This window comes from Nelumbo lutea, chromosome 1, assembly GCF_056320005.1.
Source record: "Nelumbo lutea isolate HS-2025 chromosome 1, American lotus-T2T, whole genome shotgun sequence".
Taxonomy (NCBI): Eukaryota; Viridiplantae; Streptophyta; class Magnoliopsida; order Proteales; family Nelumbonaceae; genus Nelumbo; species Nelumbo lutea.
In genome coordinates this window covers 6,396,707-6,419,724 of record NC_142684.1, presented here as the reverse complement: position 1 = coordinate 6,419,724, position 23,018 = coordinate 6,396,707, and the positions used below count along the sequence as shown (strand labels likewise).

General features: G+C 40.6%; 1 protein-coding gene across 4 annotated transcripts in view; it reads right to left on the bottom strand.

Moving 5' to 3' along the window:
- Window positions 1-11,055: 11,055 nt before the first annotated feature.
- LOC148873339 (proteinaceous RNase P 1, chloroplastic/mitochondrial-like) overlaps window positions 11,056-23,018 on the bottom strand; it is an 82,257-nt gene continuing 70,294 nt past the window's right edge. Inside the window, exons 5-7 of one of the 4 annotated variants that reach the window (XR_016111440.1) lie at window positions 12,350-12,418; window positions 11,879-12,186; window positions 11,056-11,591 (exon numbers count right to left, since the gene is read on the bottom strand). Coding sequence is in view for 2 of the 4 variants with exons in the window: in XM_088981781.1 (XP_088837907.1) it covers window positions 12,067-12,186; window positions 12,350-12,418 (189 nt within the window). In the remaining 2 variants the exon portion in view is untranslated. Of the gene's footprint in view, window positions 11,592-11,846; window positions 12,218-12,349; window positions 12,419-19,125; window positions 19,235-23,018 lie in introns of those variants that run through there. The other 3 variants (XR_016111456.1, XM_088981781.1, XM_088981783.1) reach the window with 3 other exon arrangements.

Here is a 23,018-nt window from a genome sequence, read left to right as displayed (position 1 = left end):
GGATATATGTGAGAAGCTTTCTAAGGATTTCAGCCAGTGAGCCACTCTGATCAATATTGATTCAATCAAGGCCTCTTTTGTTCTTTCCTTTTCTCTAAAAATTCTTGTATTTCTTTCTTCCCACACTGCCCAGATTATTGCCACCCTAGCACTCTTCCACATGATGTTACCGATTGTTGAGTTGGGCCTAGTTGTTTTTATTCTTATTTTAAGTTATTTAGTTAGGAAGTTGTTGGGCTTTAGGCCCATTAGTTTATGTTTTTAAGTTGTGACTGTTCAGCTACATTAGTAGCCACCCTACTAAGGGCATCCTTGTAATATCTCATCCTTTAAGTTAAGTATAAATTATAATGAGGGGTTGGCGGTTAGGGTTTATCTAAGAATCCTGGTTGACTTCCTACTCTTTTCTCCTCCTCTTTTTTCTCTCTACTGCTGAAATCTTCATCTTCCTCCTCTTTCCCTTCACAAGAAATTCAACTAAATCTGCAATCAATGATTTCTACTTGGTATTAGAGCAGGCCAAAGGTTCCTTGACTTGTTTTCTCATGTAACCCTAGATCGGCCGACTGCATGGTGATTTAAGAGGCAGATCGAAGATCTCATGTAAGCCCAGTTTTTTGATTTTTTGGTGGATCTGTTTGCCCTGTAGCTGGTTTAGGGCTTCTCACCAAAATCAGGAAAAACTAGAGAAGGGGGAAGAGTCTTGTTTTTGTTGGACTCTTCAATTTTGACCTAGGAAGTGGCGTCCTAATTTTTTAGGGTTCCTTGGAGTTTTCTGTAAGGGGCAGTTCAAGTCCTGCCTGATTTGGAGGCTTCTAGAGAGAGTGACTGCCTCTTCTCTCTCTTCTTCCATCCCATAGAAAAGGAATCTTTTGTGGAAAGATAGTCTAGGACACCAAAAAGGTGTTGTTGGTTCCAAAAGTGTTTCGTTTGATCTTCTTGTATATTTCAATTATTTTCTTTACATTTTTTGAGAAGCATGAAGGGTCACGGAGTTGAAAATAAGCCCGAGAGTGAAATAGGACCAGTGGGAGGGGGTGCTAGAGAACTTTTTGGGAGTGGGACCATTACTACAGTTAGGTCGGATGGCGCAAATTACTTAGAATGGTCACAATTTGCAAAGATGGCCATTAGTGCTCGTGGGAAATTAGGGTATATCACTGGTGAAGAAGTGAAACCCGAAACTAGCAACTCTCGGTGGGTATAGGAGAATTATATGGTGATGACTTGGTTGTGTAATTCCATGTTGCCCCATATAAGTAAAAATTTTTTATGGGCAAATACAACTAAGGAAATATGGGATGGGTTGCAGAAACCTATTCACAGAGGGAGAATGTTGCTAGGGCTTATTAGTTGAGAAATCAGATTATTTCTACAAGGCAGGGAGATAGACCTGTTGTAGCCTATTTTTCAACCCTTAAAACCCTGTGGCAAGAGATTGACCATTTAGAGACATTTGCTTGGGAAACCACTAAGGATGCAACTACCTATCAGAAACATCTAGAGAAGTATAGGGTGTTTGAAATTCTTTCTAGCTTAGTGAAATCAAGAAGGAAGACAAAAGAGATCTGATCCGTGACTACTATAAGAAGCCTAAACACACAAGAGATACTTGCTGAAAGCTTCACCCACATCTTGTGCCGACTAGACTGAAAAATAAGAAGGGAAATGCTCACATGGAAGTTACTGGAGACATTCTGGCCCCTTCTACTACAGCTGCTCTGGAGTCTGTTGCAACTGCTGCAGTAAGGGCCGAACTTGAGAGGTATGGGCAATTTCTGAACCGGCGGGATACAGCTAGTTCCAGTTCAGCAGCAAGCGGACAATAAGGAACATGTGGTACTGGTGGAGTCCACTCTACTTTGCTCACACAGGTAGTTCATGAAGGGATAGGATATCCATCACATAGACGCCCAAAGATTACGGAAAAAGGGGCGAATTTAAAAAATTTTTCTCTCCCTTCAACTGGGAATCACATTCCCTATTTAGAAAATCATATTTTCTATGATCATTCTTGAACCATAAACTGAACCAGATCTAAACCAAAAGGAGTAGGAAGGGATTATACCTGATATGGAGAAAAAGTATCTCCCAATAGAAGTGTTCAGGCCCAAGGAAGGATCCAAAATCTGCTCCCACTGAAAATGATGCAGTGCAGGGTGGAGCAGAATCAGCAGTGTTCTTCCAAAAGAACTTGACCCTTCGCAAAAATCAACTGGATGGCTTGTGAATACAACTCCAACCAATCTTTTAAGATTGGTATCAAAAACAAATCTTGATTTCTCCCAAGAACTAGAGATTGAACTGCTGGAGGCGGCGGTTGCAGGAAGGAGGCGGCAAGAGAGTATTCATAGGGTACAAAATTCTCTCTTCTTGTGATCTCAGCTCTGAAGACAAGAGTGTGTTGGTTGCATGTCTAAAGGGTGCCGCCCCCTCTTCCTTTTATAATCTTAAAAGGATCAGCTCCTAATCCCATTAGGAGTTGCTAATCCAAATCATATTTGGATAATAAGCCTCTTTAAGTGATAAAGGATAACCCTTATCTTATCTACAGATCAGATCAACCATCTCCTAATCTAATTAGGAGGCTTCCAGATATAAATCTTATTTAGATCTTGGACTCTTTAAGTGGATAGGGTATGGGCCCAATCCTATCAGCTGATCCATCTCAGAATTCGCCCCTTTAAATAACTAATCAAACTAGCCCAGTTCAAATGGGCTTAAGGCCCATTTAAGGTTATGTATTCACTTAGCCTTCCAAACTGCTGCCCATTTGGGCTTCCTTGTATGGCGTGGGACCCAAACATTGATCTACACATCAGCTACATTGGTTCAACCCAGCCTTTGTTACAAGACATGGCTGAATACACTGTTATGGACAGTGCACCCCCTGAAAACAATCTCATGGTCTCTATGGGCCCAACACTTACCTTAAGTGGTTCCTGGGCCAATCCACCTTGTAACACCCAAAGACTATGGGCAGATGCAAGATTAGCCCATCAGGTATTATCCTCAATGGTCTTACACTTAACCTCTCAGCCCATAATGATCATACACTTCCCGACAAGAGAGGACCTCTCCCTCGGCTGCAAGGCACAGTGTTGCACTCTCTACTTATATGGATCCCAGGAATTAAAACATTTTGCAAACCTTTTAGAAACCATTAAATATATACTTTTGTATCTCATATAAAATATATATTGCAAAACAAATCTCAACGATTGAATCGGCTCCCGGTAGTTTTGGTTTCCATCAGTGATAGTGCATCCCCGATCATTACCTTTGTCCGACAAAGGGACTGATCCTGTCACTATGATCATCCACTCAGATGAATTCTCAGACTGTCCCAACATACCCAGGTTTTGACCCCCGCTAAGGATCTCACTGATTGGTATATCAAAGACAGCCCAGTCCGACACCTAGTGCAGTATCATAATCGAGTCTAGGGGTCGGGTGTAATTTTCCAGTTTTGCCCAACAATCTCCAAGGTCCAGGGCAATATTGGAAATCTGGTCCAGTTCATAGATTCAATTAATCCTACATTGTATGTGCCTAAGGTGTCACCCTGACAGCTGAGACAGGCCACCCCAACCGACTTGGTGGCACCACAGTGTCAGCCTTGTCAGGATAGGTCTCCCCAGACCGACCCACTGGCTGTGAACATTCTAAACTAACACGAGTCTCATTAAGTGTCCAGTTTAAGGGTATTACACAGAAACATACCAATGGAATATGAATCAAATATGCACTTTTATTCATTTACAATAAACTCATAAAGTACATCATCTTGATTGAAGCTAAGGGCATACAAAACTGTCTAACAGCTCCCACTTGAACTTAGGTCCAATCAGGTATTAGCCGGAGTCCCATGCTTTCCACGTGTTTCTCAAACACTTTCTATGATAGTGGCTTCGTCAATGGGTCTGCTACATTTTCCGCTGACGCTACCTTCTGAATCAGGACGTCCCCTCTACCAACAATCTCCCGCAGTACGTGGTACTTCCTCTCGATGTGCTTCGACTTCGAGTGGGCTCGTAGCTCCTTAGCTTGAGCAATAGCTCCATTGTTGTCACACAACAATGGGATGGGTGATGTGCTGGACGGAACTACTCCCAACTCGTGAACGGACTTCTTCATCCACACGGCTTCTTTGGCAACCTCACTTGCGGCAATGTACTCGGCCTCGGTCGTGGAGTCTGCAGTGGACCCCTGTTTGCTGCTTTTCCAACAAACAACACACGATCCTATCATGAAAACATATCCAGATGTAGACTTTCTATCATCTGGATCTGACTGGAAATCGGCATCTGTATACCCTTGGATATGTAGTGAGCTACCATCGAATATTAGACAAAACTCTTTTGTCCTTCGGAGGTACTTAAGTATGTTTTTCACAGCAGTCCAGCGTTCCTGTCCAGGGTTGGCCTGAAATCTGCTTACTACACTCACTGCCTGAGCAATGTCAGGACGAGTGCACAGCATGGCATACATGATTCTCCCTACGGCAGAGGCATAGGGAATGTCTTTCATGCCATCAATCTCCTCAGAAGTCTTGGGAGACATCTTCCTGGAGAGAGTGACTCTGTGCCTGAAATAAACATTTCTTTTCTTGGAGTTTTCCATGCTATATCTTTTGACTATTTTGTCAATGTAGACAGATTGAGATAATCCTATTATCCGCTTCGATCTATCTCTATAGAGTCGAAGACCCAGTATATATGAGGCTTCTCCAAGATCTTTCATGGAGAATTGTTGTGAAAGCCATACTTTCACCGTAGTCAACATTCCTACATCATTCCCAATGAGTAGAATGTCATCTACATATAGAACCAAGAACGTAACCTTATTTCCACTGAACTTCTTGTAGACACAGGGTTCATCCGGATTCTGCTCAAATTACTAAAGACAGAATAACCATCTGCACACAGTTTTGAGAAAGAAATCAAATTTCTCCTTAAATTTTATACATAAAGACAATATATCAGTACAATAGTTCCTTCTCTAAAAAGTAACTCCACGGTTCCTATGGCCGCGACTGCAACAGTTGCAGTAGTCCCCAAGTAGAGTGTGATTTCTCCTTCACTCAGCCTTTTGCTTACCTTGAACCCCTGCAGTGAGTTACACGCATGAGTTGAAGCCCCAGAGTCAATACACCAGGACGCAGAAACTACCAACAGATTGGTTTCTATAACACAAGTTTCGAAGTGACCTTTCTTGGATTCCAGGTAGGCAGGACAGTTCCTTTTCCAGTGGACGGTCTTCTTGCAGAAGTGACAAGCATCCGATGCTTTGTCTTTCTTTTGCTTCTTGGGTTTGGTAGCCTTCTTCTGGGGCATTCTCTTTGCCTTCATTTTTTTGCCCGATTTGCCAATTTCAACAAGCATGGCAATGGTATCCTTTTTAATCAATTCTTCAGCCCTCTGCAACATATTACTGAGTTCCTGCAAGTTGACGTTCAGCTTGTTCATGTTGTAGTTCATGATAAATGGATTAAAGGATGGAGGCAGAGAGTTGAGAATAGCATCGATCTGTGTTACCAGATCCAACCCGGATCCAAGAACCTCTAGTTCGTTGATATAACCCATCATCCAGAGACAATGGTCGTGAACTTGTTGGTTCTTGGACATCTACGTGGTCATGAATTGTTTCAAGACCTTCTGCCGAGTAGAACGATTCTGCTCTTCATACATTGTCTTGAGACTATCCAATACGTCCTTGGCAAGTTCGATCTGATCGAACTGCCTCTGAATTGAATTGTCCAAAGAGGCAATGATATAGCAGCGGACAAAGAAATTTTTCTCCTCCCATTCTTGGTATTCTCTTTTTCAGGCCTCAAAAGCCCTATCTCCCGGACGATCCGGGGCAGGATTTTTGGCTACTTTATCCAACTTTTCAGAGGTTGAGACTAACATAAGGTTCTTGTACCAGTCGGCATAGTTTGGGCCCTTAAAATTGTTGTCGTCAAGAAGCTTTGCAAATGATCCGTTTGCCATTTTATGATAAAAGAGCAAACATCAGTCCACAACCTAATTTGATTCATGTTCATTTCATAGATATGAATTTTAATCTACAATCCATTTTCATTTATTCATCTCTGAGATTTCCCTCCTTTCTCAGTGACGGAGACTACGGGTTGTCTCTGGAAATGTGGGAAATCACATAGGGTGCATGGAGCCAACTATTTCAGCTGCATAACCTCACCACCTCTCTATGAAGGATCATATCCACTCATCATATGAGTTTTCCCTTTGGCCTCTGTCAGACAAGGTTCAGAGCCGTTTTCAGGTAAACATTTTTGTCCAGTGAGTTCTTACCCATCATATTCGCGAACGCCAAGGTACCGTGAGAGAGTTCCCAATTTCTGGTGAAGCCCCTCTCACATCAGTCTATGACACCCCTATCATCTTATGAAACATTCAGACAAGCCCAACAGTAAATGGATAGCCCATTTTCTAGTGCATTTCCTCATTATTGAATGACACATCCACATGCTAATGATGGAAGGCCTTTAGAGAGTTCATCGTATGAATCTCCCTATCATTTGCACTCATATTAACTGGAGGGAACAGTTATTACGCCATAATTTGATTTAGGTCAAACCAAAGTGGCTCTCACTGACTTTCATAAAGTCAGATTTCGGTGGGCCTTAAATCGGCTAGGGTTTCGCACGTAACCTCTTAATGAGGTGTGGGGTCCACCACTGAGGGAGGTTATCCAATGACCAAAAGGGGCACCATGGCAATGATGTGCATTCAGCCATGGTGTGCGCAAGAGCCACTGTCGAATGAGCATGGGCCAAGCACTTATGGCCCATGTACGCAGCACATCACACATCCAAACATCTCATGCAGGAATAAATTGATCCAATCAATTAATTATCTGTAAGGTCCATTGGAAGCCCGTTATAAGTGCATAATATTAACCATTAATATTATCTAGGTATATGGGCTAAAGTGGGGTTGCCCAGTTTGGCCCATATAGCTTTATACTTTGAAGTGGGCTTTTGGCTGTTTTAACTATTTAAAACTAAGCCTTTACAGGTTGGGCCGAATTAACCATTTAATTAAATATCAATCATCAAGCCCATTAGTGGAAAAAATAGGGCTAACTTTCAGCCTTGATTAAATCCTAGATTTGGTCCAAACAGTTGGAGGCAATCTTGGTTCGAATGGGTCTAGGGTTTGATCTTTAATTAAATCTTTAATTCAAGAAAATAATATAAAATTAAAGAACTGATAAAAGAAAATCAAGAATCAGTCAATCAGGGTTGTTCACACAATCCAGCCTGCAAAACAGACGTTAGATCACAGTTTGCAGTTTCATAAACTGTAAATCGCAGACTGTAGTTCTCCCATTTGTGAAATCTTCTTCTCTGCGAAAACTCCTTTTCTGCGCTGCCATCTTCGATCCAAAAATAAAATAAATAGAAATCCTATTTCAATTAATGATTACATCAGATCGAATACATATACATTGAGTCTAAAAAAAAAAAATTATTTACAGACCAAATGTAATAAATAAATCAAGAAACTGCAAATCTTGTAGTTTTCCCTACGCAAACCAAGAACTCGATCTCCTCTTGTACAAACAACCCATAAATCAAGAAAATCATAAGGAACTATTCTAAATAATAATCAGATTTATATAAAATTAATTTCAGATTATTTTATATAATCCTTTGTAGCCAATCAAAGTATTTATTCTTTTGTGAACAACTTCCCAACAAAAAGCCACAATCCTAAGTGGGATAGCCTTGCACCATACCTCCTTGACAAAAAAAGAATGAAGGGGACTAAGGGGAGGTTGGGTTAAAACTTTGAAGAAAGAGTTACTGGAGAATAGACCCGAAGAGGAAGGTGTCAAAATTCTTTCATCAGGCTTATCATGATTAAGGAAAATTCCTTCAAGGTTTTGGAGTAAAGAGAGCACACTATAAATTTCTGAATCCCTTAATCCCCTTCTAAATCCAAGGCTCCAATCAAAACCATTAATTGAGTTTGATGGGACTAAGAAAGTAGATATGATGGGCTCATTCTTGAAACATGATAAAGAATACAAAGATGGGTATAAGTCCTTCAAAGGGGAGTTCCCATACCAGATTTGATCCCAGAATTTGATTAGGTTACCAGAATTGAGTTCATACCTTACAAGAGGCAAGAAACAAGGTAGAATCGCTTGCACGACCTTCCAAGGTGAAGCTCTGGTAGCCCATTGTAGTGAACCAGCGGTCCATCCATTGTCCAATAGCCCATGTATGCTCACCACCACCCCTGCTCATAGTTTCTCTCTTTCTTTAGGCATTCTCCATAACCACTTCCCTAGTAGAGATAAATTTCTTTTTTTGGATATTTCCTATTCCAAGACCCCCATACTTTTTATCTCTACTAACTATCTCCCAACACACCTTATGATCTCTTTTCTCTTCTCCTGGCTCCCATAAGATATCCCTTATTAATTTCTCAATGCTCCTGTTTACTCCCTCTGGCATCTTGAAGCCTGGCATATAATACACAAGGAGGTTTGCTAGGGTTGACTTTATTAGAGTGATCCTACCTCTTAGGGAAATGTAGCCCTTTTTCCAACGTACCAGTTTCTTTGACACCTTTTATACAACTAGATTCCAAAAGCTTGAGTCCTTTGGGTTGGCTCCCAAGGGTAATCCTAGGTAGCTTAAGGGCCATTGAGAGGCACTGCACCCCAAAATTTCAGCACAAACTTCTAACTCTCTATCCTCCATGTTTACACCTGCAATGTAACTCTTCTCGAAATTCACTTTTAAATTGGATAATTTTGCAAAGAGCTGCACTATCTGCTTTAGGTTCCTAATCCATGTCACATCGTCCCCTTCACAAAACAATAGGATGTCATCAGCAAATTGTAAATGGGTAATCGATGCCCTATCCCTCCCTAGTCTCCAACCTCTCAGTAGTTGTCTTGTATCAGCTTTTGTTATTAATCTACTCAAGACATCTGCAATGAGGGTGAAGAGAAAGGGAGAAAGGGGGTCTCCTTGTCTAATACCATGCTCTGCTTTGAAAAAAACCACCATTGATCCATTTATGAGCACCGAGTAGTGACATGTTTGGATACAACACCAGACCCATTTGCACCACCTCTCCCCAAAGCCAAAGTGACTTAAAACCTCCATTAGAAAGGACCAATCCACCATATCATAGGCTTTCTCCATATCCAATTTGCAAACTATGCCCTTTCTTCTAGTTCTCTTCATTTCTTCAAGGCACTCAATTGCTATCAGAACTTGATCTGTTATTTGTCTATTTTGAACAAAAGCCCCTTGGTTAGAAGAGATGATGGAATGGAGCAATTTCTTTATCCTCAAAGATAACACCTTAGCTATGACTTTATATATACAGACCATTCACCAAGCTTATGGGTCTGAAGTCCTTTGGATGGACCACTCCACCCCTTTTTGGCACCAATGCGATGAGTGTGGCATTCATACCAGGATTTATTACTCCTCTGTAAAAAAATTCATCAAAAACTTCCTTTAAGTCATCTTTTAATATGTCCCAAAAATCCTAATAGAATTTCATGGTGAATCCATCCGGCCCCGATGCCTTTGACCTATCCATAGAAAACACTACCCCCTTGATCTCTTCCAACTCGAACCTCCTTTCTACTAACCAAATCTTGCAATCACCTGAAATGGTCGGCCAGTCCAATCCGTCTACCCATCTTTTATCACCTTGGGGTCTTTGAAACACGGCTCTGAAGTGCTCTGCAAAGATCCTTGCAATCTCTCTTTGGTCCTCTATAACCTCCCCTCCAATTTCCAATTTGGAAATAAAATTCTTGCTTCTTCTCCCATTAGCTAAGCATATTAAAACACTATATCTATACTTGTTTTCTAGATCTCAGGAAATGTATCCCTATTTCTTGCATCTGTGCTGCTGTTCATATCCGCATCTTGGCATCATAGCAAGACTTTATTTGCACAGAGAATCCCTGGGGCCAATATTTAGGTCACATTTCCAAAATTTGAACCCTCCCGACTCTTAGAATTTGCCAACTCCTTCACAAGTTCACTGTCCAATCTCAATTCACTGCACCAAGATCTAACTCTATATAAAGAGCCTCATCTACACCACTCCCCAGTCTAAACTTTGATCTGTCAGTCTGCTCTGATTCAACAACCGAGAGAATAAGTGTTGGTAGATTCACCTTGAATAGAAGATTCCCTGATTTTTCTACAATGCTTCAATCACTGCTTCAAAAGGCATGCCTTAGGCTGCAAGCTGGGGTACATTTACCTATCCTGTTGTTATATTTTGATGAATCAATCTTGAAGTTGCTGTTTGAATATGTAATTTATTATATTATAGGCTGTATCTATGGTGTTTAAAGTTTAAACAGCTTAGGCTATGTAGGTTTTGAATGTGCGAGGTTATGACCACCTTGCCAATAACATGCTCTAACCAATTGAACCAATAAGCTTTTTGAAGCATTTTATTTTCCTTCAGAATTTAGATTTGCATGTCCTTGTATATAAGTTTTTATTTTATTCTTTCTTTTTCAAAAGTGGCACCCCACTTCATTCATGCATGCACCTCACAATATGTCTTGTCCCTTAGACTCTAGGAATCCTTGCACTCTAGTTGCACCGCACTTTAAACATTGGGATTAATCCATAGAAAAGCAAATTTGTTATTCATTTGCTTATGTTTTCATGTTCTTTTCCTTTGTTATGTTGACTAGGTTGTTTCTTATGTTCAAGCAATATTAGTACAAATGTAATTCCTGACCAATTAAAAATAATATAGGAGGAATGCTAGTAAACAATGAGTATGTGCAACTCTTGGAGTTTCTTCTCCCTACAGACAAGGTGGGATTCATGAAAAGACATGTCCAATTTTGTCATGTAGTGTTCCTTCTCATGGATCCCACCATGTGATGTAGATATTGAAACAACGAAAGAATTCGTGGAGAAATAAATCACTTTTCCAATTACCACGCCAATTTCAGAATTTTGCAGTCATATGGATATTGGTATTTTAATTTTTTTTTAGATTTATTTTCAGGTAGTAGGTATCATAGGAATAGAGTTTCAAGTCTTAATTTGGAATAACCATTTATGGTAACTTTCAGGCTTATTATTTATAGTAAAAGCAGGTCTGTTGACTCTGTTCAAGTCCTTTAGAAGATCCAGAACAGAGCCAGGCATTACCCAATTTAGCTTAGCAGCACCGATAAAGTGCCACCAAATCTTACAAGTTGACCGGCAGTTAAGGAATAGATGATTGACACTCGAGGTCCTGGTTACAGAAATCACAGGACTGAATTTGAATCTGCAGGCCTCTGTTCTCCAAGGAGACCTTGGTAAGGCACTTCTCCATGGCAGCTGATCACAGAAGGAATCCCACTTGAGATGGAACCAGACAACTCCAAATCATCCTGGAGGGAAAGAAGGGTTGTGGGGGTTTCTTAAGTTTCTTCCAAAAGATTTAACTGAGAAACATCCATTATTCTCCCACTTCCAGCATCATTCATCCTCATACCCCATTCCAATTCTCTGATTTGCCAGAACTTGGAGGAAATTGAACAGGCCCGCCACTTCCTAATCTGAAAAATGACTGTTATTGTAATATTATAATGTCATAAAATACAAATACAAAAATATTATATGGTGCCTCATACAAAAAAAGCTGGGTGCTTGGGTGAGGCATCCCTTCATAGGTGTTCTCTACTTCATCCCAATTATCCATCCTTAATCACCCAAAACCCTTCCACCCCAAAAAGCCCACAACCAGATCTGGAATTTGTAGGACAAACTTATTGCTTACTACAATTTCTCATAAAATAGCACCAAAATAATGAAAGATACCATGTAGGGAAAAGGCATATGGGCATTGAGACATACCTGAAGTTATTGTGAACTGGTCTCAGGATGTTAGTAATGTTGTAACAAGTAGGGGGTTTTTCCCCAACCAGATAGTACTTGTGAAAATGGGGACAGTAAGAGAATGAGAGGGTTATTTATCCCCCAAAGACTTGATTACAAAATTCTTTTTCATGACTAGCAACAACATAATAAGTTCTGTCTCAACATCAGCAGAGAAATTCTGTGCTGGGATAGTATGGAAACCTGGTGGCACACAGCCATTGTCTTGGGGTCTTGATGTTGCCTCTGATGACTGTTGGCACATGCCAGCTACCCCTTTCTGACTCCTGCACTTTTATCTCCATAATCAGAAATATTCTGAAGATGCAGATAGATGATACAGAATACAGAGTAAATCACTGAAACTTACCTATTCGTTCAGTACCTTTCATTAAAAAAATAAAATTAATAATAACTTATAATCATTAATAAACAGTCATAAATCATCACCTGTATAACAATTGAATACAGTGGAGGCATGTGGAGAGTGGGACCTTGTCTGGACATTGTAAATCGAATCTGTGATTATCAAAACGATGTTAAGTTTTAGTAACAAGAACAATGTAGGCCAAAAAATTATCAGTATTCTAGTTTGCACATGAAGGGTGAGAACATCTGCAATAAGCATATGTTTGAATATCTCATGCTGAGTAAGGGAAATGGATGAAAATGGAAGAATAGTGACCCCATCCTCTCCCTGCTTCTGACATTAAACTGCATGTTAATGATATCCCAAGACGAAAAATATACAGAAGTTACCATCCAAGGCAATCATGGGAATATGCCCTCCCTCAGTAAACTCTGAGAATCTTACCTAGTTTATCAGTCATTGGCTTGAAAATAGGAAAAGTTGACAATTTCTTTTATTTTCTGAATTTTTAAGCCACAAGGAGAGCATTCATCAGCCATTTTTATATGGCCACAAACAACACATCAATTGCATACAACAAAAATATTGAATATGCATCAAAGTGAAAGTAGAAAGTGGGAAGGCCAGCAATGCTGTATGGAGAAGAGGAGCAGAGTTGTGGGCAGTCAATAAACAAAATGTCCAAAAAAATGAGTGTGGCAGAGATGCGCATACTGAAATGGAAAAGTGGAAAAACAGAAAAGAATGGGTCAGAATGAAGTCACTTGAAGGAACCTAGGAGTAGACTAAGATGGTGATAACATGGGAGAAAGTAGACCAAGATGGTCAAGTCATGTACATAGAAGACCATCTACAGCACCCATAAGAAGCAATCTGTTGCAAGTTGAAGGGGCTAGAAGGAAGGGCTAGGGGCAGACCAAAAAGGACATGGGTGGAAGTATTAAGAAATGATTTAAGCACTCATAAAACGATCGATACAACACTAAACAGAACAGAATGGCGAAACAGGATTCATGTGGCAAACCCCACATGGTTGGTATAGATAAAGCTTAGATGCTGATGCTGATGAATGACAAAACTAAACCAAGTTTAATAAAAATGACATAATTCCTCAAGGGTTGAATGTAAAAATAAGAAAAGAGAAGAAACAAGTGGAAGAAGAATAGATAGAAAGAGAATGAGAGGGGAGAGAACGTGTGAAAGTATGAACCAATCTAGGGAATCATGCCAATTCATTAGAAAATAAACTATTGGAGTAAATTACAAAAATAACCATGATTACATAAATTCATCAATAAGATGTTATCCCTATTACACCTTAAAACTCCCGGCTCCCCCTTAATCTGAGGATAGATATTGCACATGCCCAGCTTGTATAGGTTGTCTTGAAAGCTTGCCTTTTGAGATTCCTTTTTTGAAACTGGCAGTGAGTTGGTCAGCTAACCATACAAATGGAATGCACAGCTCCCTAGTAGATCCACCTCTATGTGTTTGATCCTACTATGCTGAACTGGATTATGTATGATGTTTATGGCAGTTTGGTTGTCAGAATAGGATCATTCGTCTTGTAAATGGCATACCTTAGTAAGAAGATTCTTCAATCATAATAATTCAGATGCTCCATGAACAAAAAACATATAAAACAAAGCATATACAGAGGCTTGTTATTGCAACTAAAACATTATAGTTGCTAAAGGGAGTCATGAACTCAACCAAAGAATCCATGACCAATACTGGTTGAGACATGCACTCTGTAAAGAGACTGGGCCGAATGGGCCCTAACATCCTCTCTTGTAATATCTTTTATTTTATTGTTGATGGGCCACACTTAATGGGCCTGTTATTTATTCTTGTTTTATTCTCTTATGTAACTGCCAAGCTGGCCGCCCACTTAAGGGCATTCTTGCCATCATCTAATTTTTAGATCTTAATAAAATAGGGTTAGAGGAGAATGGAGATTAATTCGACTCCTCTTACCTTCTCTTTTCGCCATCTTCTTCTCCCGTATAGCTGTTCAGACCTGTTCTTTACTTCTTCTAATCCCTAAATTTGTTCTTGATATTTGAGGACTGATTCACATCTTGGTATCAGAGCGGGTTTAGTTCTTCTTTCTTTTTCTTCGTTCCCATACACTCTAAAATCAAGGGAGTGTATGGAGAGATAGGTTCTCTATAGTATAGAGGATCACTTGCCTAGTTGGTAGAGGGTTTGGAGAGTTTAGATCTGGCTGGATTTTGCCAAGAAGCGGTGCTGTTCTGCTGCTGCCCGAAACCCTAGCCGACTAGAGATTTTCGAGGTTACCAGGAAAGGTGAAGCTTGGGTGTGGCGCTCTGTGCTTGGAAGGTGTCTCGTGACTGTTAAAGGAGTTCAGGTTTGGAAGAATTTGGGTTGGTCTGGTAGGTGCAGCTGCATCTTCTCTCTTCCTCCCAACAGCTGGACAGAGCAAAACCCTATTTTTTCAAGCACCCGAGTTCTAGTTTGACTTCAAGTAAGTTTATATAGACAAAATTTCTGGTTCTTTGATTTTCGTTTGATTGATGGAGACATACGAAAGTGAGTTCAAGCAGGTGCCGATTTCTGGCCTTGGCTCAGTAGATTCTGTTTTGACTAGTGTAACCACAATCAAGCTAGATGGGACAAATTATCTCGCTTGGGCATAGTCTATAAGAATCTATTTCTGTAGTAGAGGAAAACTCGGGTATCTCACAGGCAGTAAGGTGAAACCCAAAGAGACAGACCCTGAATTTGAAAAATGGATGTAAGAGAACTATACTGTCATAGGATGGTTGGTCAACTCTATGCAACCTCATATAAGCCAGCACTATCTCTGGATGTCTTCGGCTAAGGAGATATGGGACAATGTTACTGAGACCTATTCACAGAAATTGAATGTAGCCAGAGCTTATAAGTTGAAAAGTGATGTGAAGAACCTGAGATAGGGGGAGAAGAGTGTAGCAATCTACTACTCTATACTGAAATCCCTATGGCAGGAAATTGATGTTATGGAGACAATGGTATGGGAGAGTAAGAAGGATGCTGAAATGTATAGAAATCTGGTGGAGAGAAATAGGGTGTTTGAATTTCTCACTGGACTCAACCCTGAGTTTGACATTATTAGACAAAATATCTTGGCCAGAGATGAGGTTACTCTTTTATAGGCATATGCTATGATAAGTAGTGAGGAGAGTAGGTGTGTGAATATTGCAAGAAACCACGACATACAAAGGACACCTGTTGGAAGCTTCATCCTGGACTTCTCCCTGATAGGTTTAAGAACAACAATAACTCTAAGAAGGGCAGTCAGGTGGGAAAACCCAAGACTGCTAATGCTGCTACAGTACCTGAAGGGGGAAGTAAGGAGAGTGAAGAGAAATCAACCATTGAGCAGTTGGCTACAATGAAGCTGGACTTTGAAAAGTATGGGAGGCTCCTGAATCACTTGGAAGCTACGGTTTCTTCAACTCACCCTTCCAACAGTACATCATCTTCATCGGCTTTTGCTCACTCAGGTACTCGTGCTTCTGCGAATCATGCTTCAGCTTCAGGTAATCATAAAATCCCTTGGATTATTGATTCCGGTGCATCAGAGACCAGCCTGTCTAACCTTTTTTGTTCATATCACCTTCTCTCTGGGAAAGAGAAAATATCCCTTGCCGATGGGTCCCTTGCCCCCATCTCTGGTAAAGGTGATATAAAGACCTCTGACACCCTGTTCTTATCTTCTGTCCTTCATGTCCCTAAGCTTAACACAAACCTCTTATCTGTTAGTAGCTTAACAAAATCCATGAATTGCAACATAACCTTCTTTCCCACTCATTGTGTTTTTCAGGACCTGCAGTCTCAGAGGATGATTGGGAGTGGCCATGAGGCGAACGGAATATACTTGCTGGACACACCGGATCATGCTTTGGGACCACCTCATGGAATTACCTTAGAGTAAGTCGTGTCAGAGTCTGTTAACAAAATTTTATCATGTCATTTTCGGTTTGGTCACTTGTCTTTTTCTGCTTTGAGTCATCTGTTCCTAGATATGTTTAAAGGGGTGTCTTTATCGAGTCTTCATTGTGAATCATGTGAGCTGGCAAAGCATTGTAGACATTCCTATTCAATTAGCAATAAAAGATCACTTTCTCCTTTCCATATTGTTCACTCTGATGTTTGGGGGCCATATCACATGCCAACCATGGGAGGCTACAGGTACTTTATCCTTTATATTGATGATTATTCGCATTACACTTGGATTTATCTCATGAAATCCAGGGATGAAGTACCAACTATTGTGAAAAAATTTCATGAACTCATCCTCACCCAGTTTAATACTCGTATCAAAATATTCCGTTTTGACAATGCTAAGGAGTATTTAGAGAGAATCCTCTCCACCTATCTTGAAACTTTTGGGGTTATTCATCAAAGTTCTTGTTCCTACACTCCACAACAAAACGAGGTGGCGGAAAGAAAGAACAGACATGTGGTTGAGGTTGCCAGATCCCTTTTATTTGCATTCCATGTTCCTATAAAATTTTGGGGGGATGCTGTTCTTACTGCTACCTTTCTGATCAACCGTATGCCCTCACGGGTCCTTGGCTTTAAAAATCCTTTTAGTCTTCCCTTCCCGGATGAGGATCTCTTTTCCCTTCCTCTCCATGTGTTTGGGTGCACTTGCTATGCGCATATTCATAGTCACCAAAGGACAAGTTTGAACCTAAGGCTCATAAGTGTGTGCTTCTGGGATATGCTTCCACACAGAAGGGTTACCGCTGTTTTGATCCAGTTCGTGGCACCCGATTTGTATCTCGGGATGTCACTTTTGCCGAGTTGACTCCCTTCTTTAGCATTCCTCCTGAGGGGGAGAAATCTGACGAGCCCTTTGCTATGTCTCCAACTGTTCCTCTTCCCATTCCTTGTGAGTCCAATCATGGGGTGTCCACTTCTCCCACTGGACCTACCTCTGATATTCCTTGTGAGTCCAATATTCCTGCTCCTACTCTCCAAAGGTACAAAAGGCAGAGATTCAGACATGTGTAGGTTGTTTCCCCTCCTTCAGAAGAGCATCTCACCACTCCCATCATTCATGAGGTAACAGGTCAGCCCTCTATTGACCCATCTCTGACTGTCCCAGACCTTGACCTTCCTATTGCTCTCCGCAAGGGTAAGCGGAAGTGTACAACCCATTGTATCTCCAAACACTTGTCTTACAGCCTTCTCTCCCCTTCCTACTACTCCTTTCCTGCCTTTGTTTCTTCCCATGTGATACCCAGGTCTGTACCGGAAGCATTATCTCAAGCTGAATGGAGGGATGCTATGATGGTCGAACTAGATGAATTGCATAAGAACCATACCTGGGATATTGTTGACTTGCCGGAAGGGAAGGATCCAGTGGGTTGTAAATGGGTGTTTACCATTAAATATCACTCTGATGGCTCTGTTGAGAGGTTTAAGGCTCGGTTGGTTGCTAAGGGCTACACTCAAATGTATGGCATTGACTATCTTGAGACATTTGCTCCTGTAGCTAAGATGACCTTAGTCAGGGTTTTACTATCTCTAGCTGCTACTTTTGACTGGCCCTTACACCAGTTTGATGTTAAAAATGCCTTCTTGAATGGAGGCCTGCATGAAGAGGTCTATATGTCTCTACCTCTAGGAGTGTATGGGAAGGAAATGAAAGGTAAGGTGTGTAAACTACACAAATCTATTTATGGTCTCAAACAGTCTCCTCGGGCTTGGTTTGAGAGATTTCGGGCTGGTCTTGTCTCCTTTGACTACACTCAAACTCAATCTGATCATACACTGTTCTTGAAGAGAAATGACTCTCTGGTGACCTTCTTGATTGTTTATGTTGATGATATTGTGGTCACGGGTAATGACACTGAAGAGGTTAGTAAACTAAAAGGATTTCTCAACTCTGAATTTGAAATCAAGGATTTGGGAGATCTTCGGTATTTCTTGGGCATTGAAGTTGCTCGATCTAAGGATGGAATCTTTATCTCTCAACGTAAATATGTCCTTGATCTTCTTGCTGAAACTGGTAAACTTGGAACTAAACCCATCTCCACTCCTATGCAATAAGTGTTATTAGTCAATTTATGCATTCTCCCAGAGATACTCATTTAGCTGCTGCAGAAAGGGTTCTATGCTACTTGAAAGGTACCCCAGGGAAAGGTATTCTATTTGCTAAACATGGTCACATGAAGCTAGAAGCTTTTACTGATGCCGATTGGGCAGGATGTATTGATGATAGAAGATCCACCTTTGGTTATTGTGCTCTGGTTGCTAGGAATATTGTGTCATGGAGGAGTAAGAAACAATCTGTAGTTGCTAGATCCTCAACTGAAGCAAAATACGGGGCAATGGCACATTGGACTACGAGAAACCAATAATGCTCTATTGTGACAACCAAGCTGCTATCGACATTGCACATAATCCTGTTCAACATGACAGAACTAAGCACATTGAGATTGATAAGCATTTTATAAGGGAAAGAGTTTCCTCAGGAGAAGTTTGTTTACCATTCATCACATCAGAAGAGCAACTGGCTGATATCTTGACCAAGGGAGTTCCAAGAGGGAAAATGACACACTATATAAGCAAGCTGGGCATGATTGACATCTATGCTCAGCTTGAGGGGGAGTGTAAAGAGACTGGGCCGAATGGGCCCTAACATCCTCTCTTGTAATATCTTTTATTTTATTGTTGATGGGCCACACTTAATGGGCCTGTTATTTATTCTTGTTTTATTCTCTTATGTAACTGCCAAGCTGGCCGCCCACTTAAGGGCATTCTTGTCATCATCTAATTTTTAGATCTTAATAAAATAGGGTTAGAGGAGAATGGAGATTAATTCGACTCCTTCTCTTACCTTCTCTTTTCGCCATCTTCTTCTCCTGTATAGCTGTTCAGACCTGTTCTTTACTTCTTCTAATCCCCAAATTTGCTCTTGATGTTTGAGAACTGATTTACATCTCGCTCTGCAATGGTTTAATTGGTCAGTGTGTAATCACAAGATGGAAAAGACACTCTTGTCACAGCTCAAGAGTCTTTCACTAGTTTGAGAGAGAGAGAGAGAGAGAGAGAGGTAGTCAAAGAACACTCCTTGTTTTTCTTGAGTGAGAGAGAGGTTTTAGTTCCCTCCTATTTTCTGTTTGAAAAGGAAACATCATGGGGAGTTGTAACTCCTCCAACACATTGGGAAGGTTGTGTGCAGTTAACCACACACTCCCTCGCAACGCCCTCACCCCCCCAATTCATTTCTGATACCTTGTATGAAGATGCTTTCCATTGCAAATTGTGCCTCATAATTTCTTGTAAATGTTCTTTTCTCTTTAATTTTATTTCTTTAATGTCAGCATGAATGGTGGACATTAATATCAGTAATATTCTCTACTATGTCTCTATCCTTGATGCGGTGGAGGCTTTTTGTTATTTTCTGCTATTATGAACAGAAAGGCCATGGGTACTCTCATGGTACATTCAAAATATCGGGCACCACAAAACTCTGTGCATTTGATACAGTGTGTCACTTAAACACATTAAGCCACAATCTAATCCATTTCAGCAAGTAATAAAAGAAGCAATAATTAAGAACTTGACAACATATTTTGTTTGGTTCAAAAGACATTCATGGTATGAGTAAATATATCAAAAATACAGCCAAAAACATGATACAAAAAAAAAAATTGAAATTTCAGCGAACACTGGTACAAAAATCCTCTAGAAACCTCCCCATCTTGATAGAACTCATTCAACTTTCATGGTACTAATCAAGGTTCAAAGTATTAAAATGCAAGGTGTATCAGAAATGCAATTTTAAGAGACGTATCGAGATATGTTTTGGATATGCATGGATATGAACAAAAAATTAAGATACACATGGACACGCTAGAAAACTCAAATAAATGAGTTTTATGACTATAAATAAGGTACTTAAACATATAAAACTATACTAATGGTTGCATCCTATGTAAGAAGAATGGTGAGAGCTGCTCTCACTTATTGATATCCTGCCCCTTTGTTTCAGAAATCTGGAGTTGGCTTTTCTCTCTATTTGGTTGCAGGTGGACCTCCCCTCCAAATGTGCAGAGCTTGTTTAATTCTACTTCAGTTAGAGGGTTAAAGAGCAGAGGCAAAATTCTGAGGAGATGCGTAAGAGCAGCTATCTGTTGGACAGTTTGGGAGGAAAGAAATCAAAGAACCATCCAGGAAAAAGATAGAAATAAAGATGCCATCATTGAAGTATGAGAAAGGGCAGTTGGGTGGTTGGAGAGCGAGATTGAAGTAGGAGAAGTTAGGGAGTCCTTAAAGAGGATAAATGGAGACAAAGCTCTGGGGCTTGATAGCTTCAATTTCAACTTCTTAAAACAGTGCAGGCATTTCTTGGAGAATGATTTTATGCAGACGATCAATGAGTTTTGTGAGAATAAAACGGTGGATAAGAGAACGAATGCAACTTTTATTTCACTAATACAAAAGAAATGTGGGCTACAAACATAAAGGACTTCAGGCCAATAAGCTTAATTTGCGGTCCCTACAAGCTTTTGGCAAAAGTTCTATCAATGAGACTAAAGAAAGTACTTCATTGAAGTAGTGGAGGAGACACAAATGGCCTTTGTGGAGGGAAGACATTCTTGATGGGGTGATGGTGGAAAGTGAATGTATAGACTCAAGAATTAGAAGTGGAAGACCTGGATTAGTGTGCAAATTATACATAGAGAAAGCATATGATCATGTGGATGGGGATTCTTGGAGGATATTCAAAGGCTAATGGGATTTGGAGAAAAATGGAGGGGCTCAATGTGTGGTTGTATTTCTTCAGTCTCTCTTCCAGTGTTCCTTAATGGGATCTCCTCAAAGTTCTTTCAAATTTCAAGGGGGCTGAGACAAGGGGATCCCTTATCCCCTTTATTATTTGTGAGGAACTAAATCTGTTAATGAAGAGGGGTGTCCAGGGAGGATGGTTAGGAGGTTTCAGTGTAGGAGCTGAGGGCCCTTGCATCTCACATTTGCAATTTGCAGATGACACCCTCATCTTTCCAGACGCAGCGGAGGATCAAGTCCTGAACTTAAGGGCAATGTTAGCAAATTTTGAGTTGCTAACAGGTTTGAAGGTGAACATGGAGAAGAGTGTTTTGATTGCTGTTGGAGAGATCAGCCAAGATGAGATGTCAAGTTTTGCGGCAGTCCTAGAGTGCAGAGCAAGGGTGCTTCCTTTTTTGTACTTAGGACTCCCAGTTGGGGCTAAGTTTGGGTCTGCAAGCACTTGGAAACCTCTCATAGAGAGAGTGGAAATGAAGCTGGAAAGACAAAAGGCAAGGATATTGTTGGTTTGGCTGATTTAGTGTTTATGTTAGTCATATTTGTGTCTTAAGTCCTTAGTTATTGGGCCTAAACTTGTTTAATGTTTTATTTGTCTAGGTGTCCCATCACTAATCAGGGGCTTTCTAGTCCATTCAATGTAACATTATTTTGTAAACATCTATATAAGATTGTAGGGCTGGCTGAAGTAGATGAGCCGCAATTCTCAAATCTTCTCTTCTTCTTCTTCTTCTTCTTCTTCTTCTTCTTCTTCTTCGGCTGCTGTGTTCCAGCAAACATGGTATCAGAGCACTAATCCGTCTGTCTGGTTACAGCCGCCACTTTTCTGCTCTTCTCTATTCCTTTTTTCCTCTCTCTCCTATCTTGGCTGCTGTGAAGAAACCCGAGGGTTGACTATAGAACACAGCAACGTCTGTATCTAGGGTTTCCCTTGGTTGTAGAGCCCAAGGGGAGTTTGTTCTAGAAGTCGATGCCCTACTAAACACCTTGCAGCAGGTAGTAGCCATTCGGCTGCTAAGAGAGATCTGTGTAGAACAGATCTAGGTGGAAGGACTGATTTCGACAGTCCTAGTACAGATCGTAGGGGTGATCACAGTCTACGACAGCAGAAGTCAAAGCCCAGCCTAGTCCAGAAGTGTTCAGCACAGTACAGAGGTGGATTGTTCTTGGTTTCAGGCCTGTTACGAGGGGTTCTCAGGCTTGTAACAGCTTCGGTAAATCTGAAATAGTGTTCTTTGTACTGAGTTTTTAATTGTGATCACTGTAAGAGGAAGGAGATGTCTTCAATATCGGGAGAAGTGTTTTCTAGGGATAATAGAACTGGTGGGAGGTCTCCTAATCTGGAAAATCCAAATCTGCACAACTTGCAGATCACCAGTGTATTGTTGGATGAATACAACTTCAGAGAATGGTCTGTTTCAGCCATGCTCTTCATTACTTCCCGGGAACTCACGGGTTATTTAGATGGGCAGAAGAAGGAACCTGAAGTGGGTAGTGTGGAGTACATAGTATGGCGTAAGGAAAATGCTACTGTTATGTCCTGGCTGCTTGCTTCGATGACTTCAAGAGTGGCCAGGACTGTTCAACACTTTCTCACGACTGCTAAGATTTGGGAGAAAGTTTCTAAAACTTATGGACAGAGAAAGAATAATGCCAGAATTTATAGGCTAAACCAAGACATTGCTGCATTGAGACAAGGAGATATGACAGTTGCAACATATTTTGCAACCCTAGAAGGATTATGGGAAGAACTTGATAATCATCTTATTCTTGATTGGGAGAATGCAAAAGACAAGGAGAGGCATGATAAACAAATTGAAGAGGGTAGAGCCTTTAAGTTCTTGGCTGATTTAGACCCAATGTATGAGAGCATACGGTCTCAAATTTTGGGAAGGGATGAAATGTCAGATTTACATCATGTCTATTATCTAGTAAGGAATG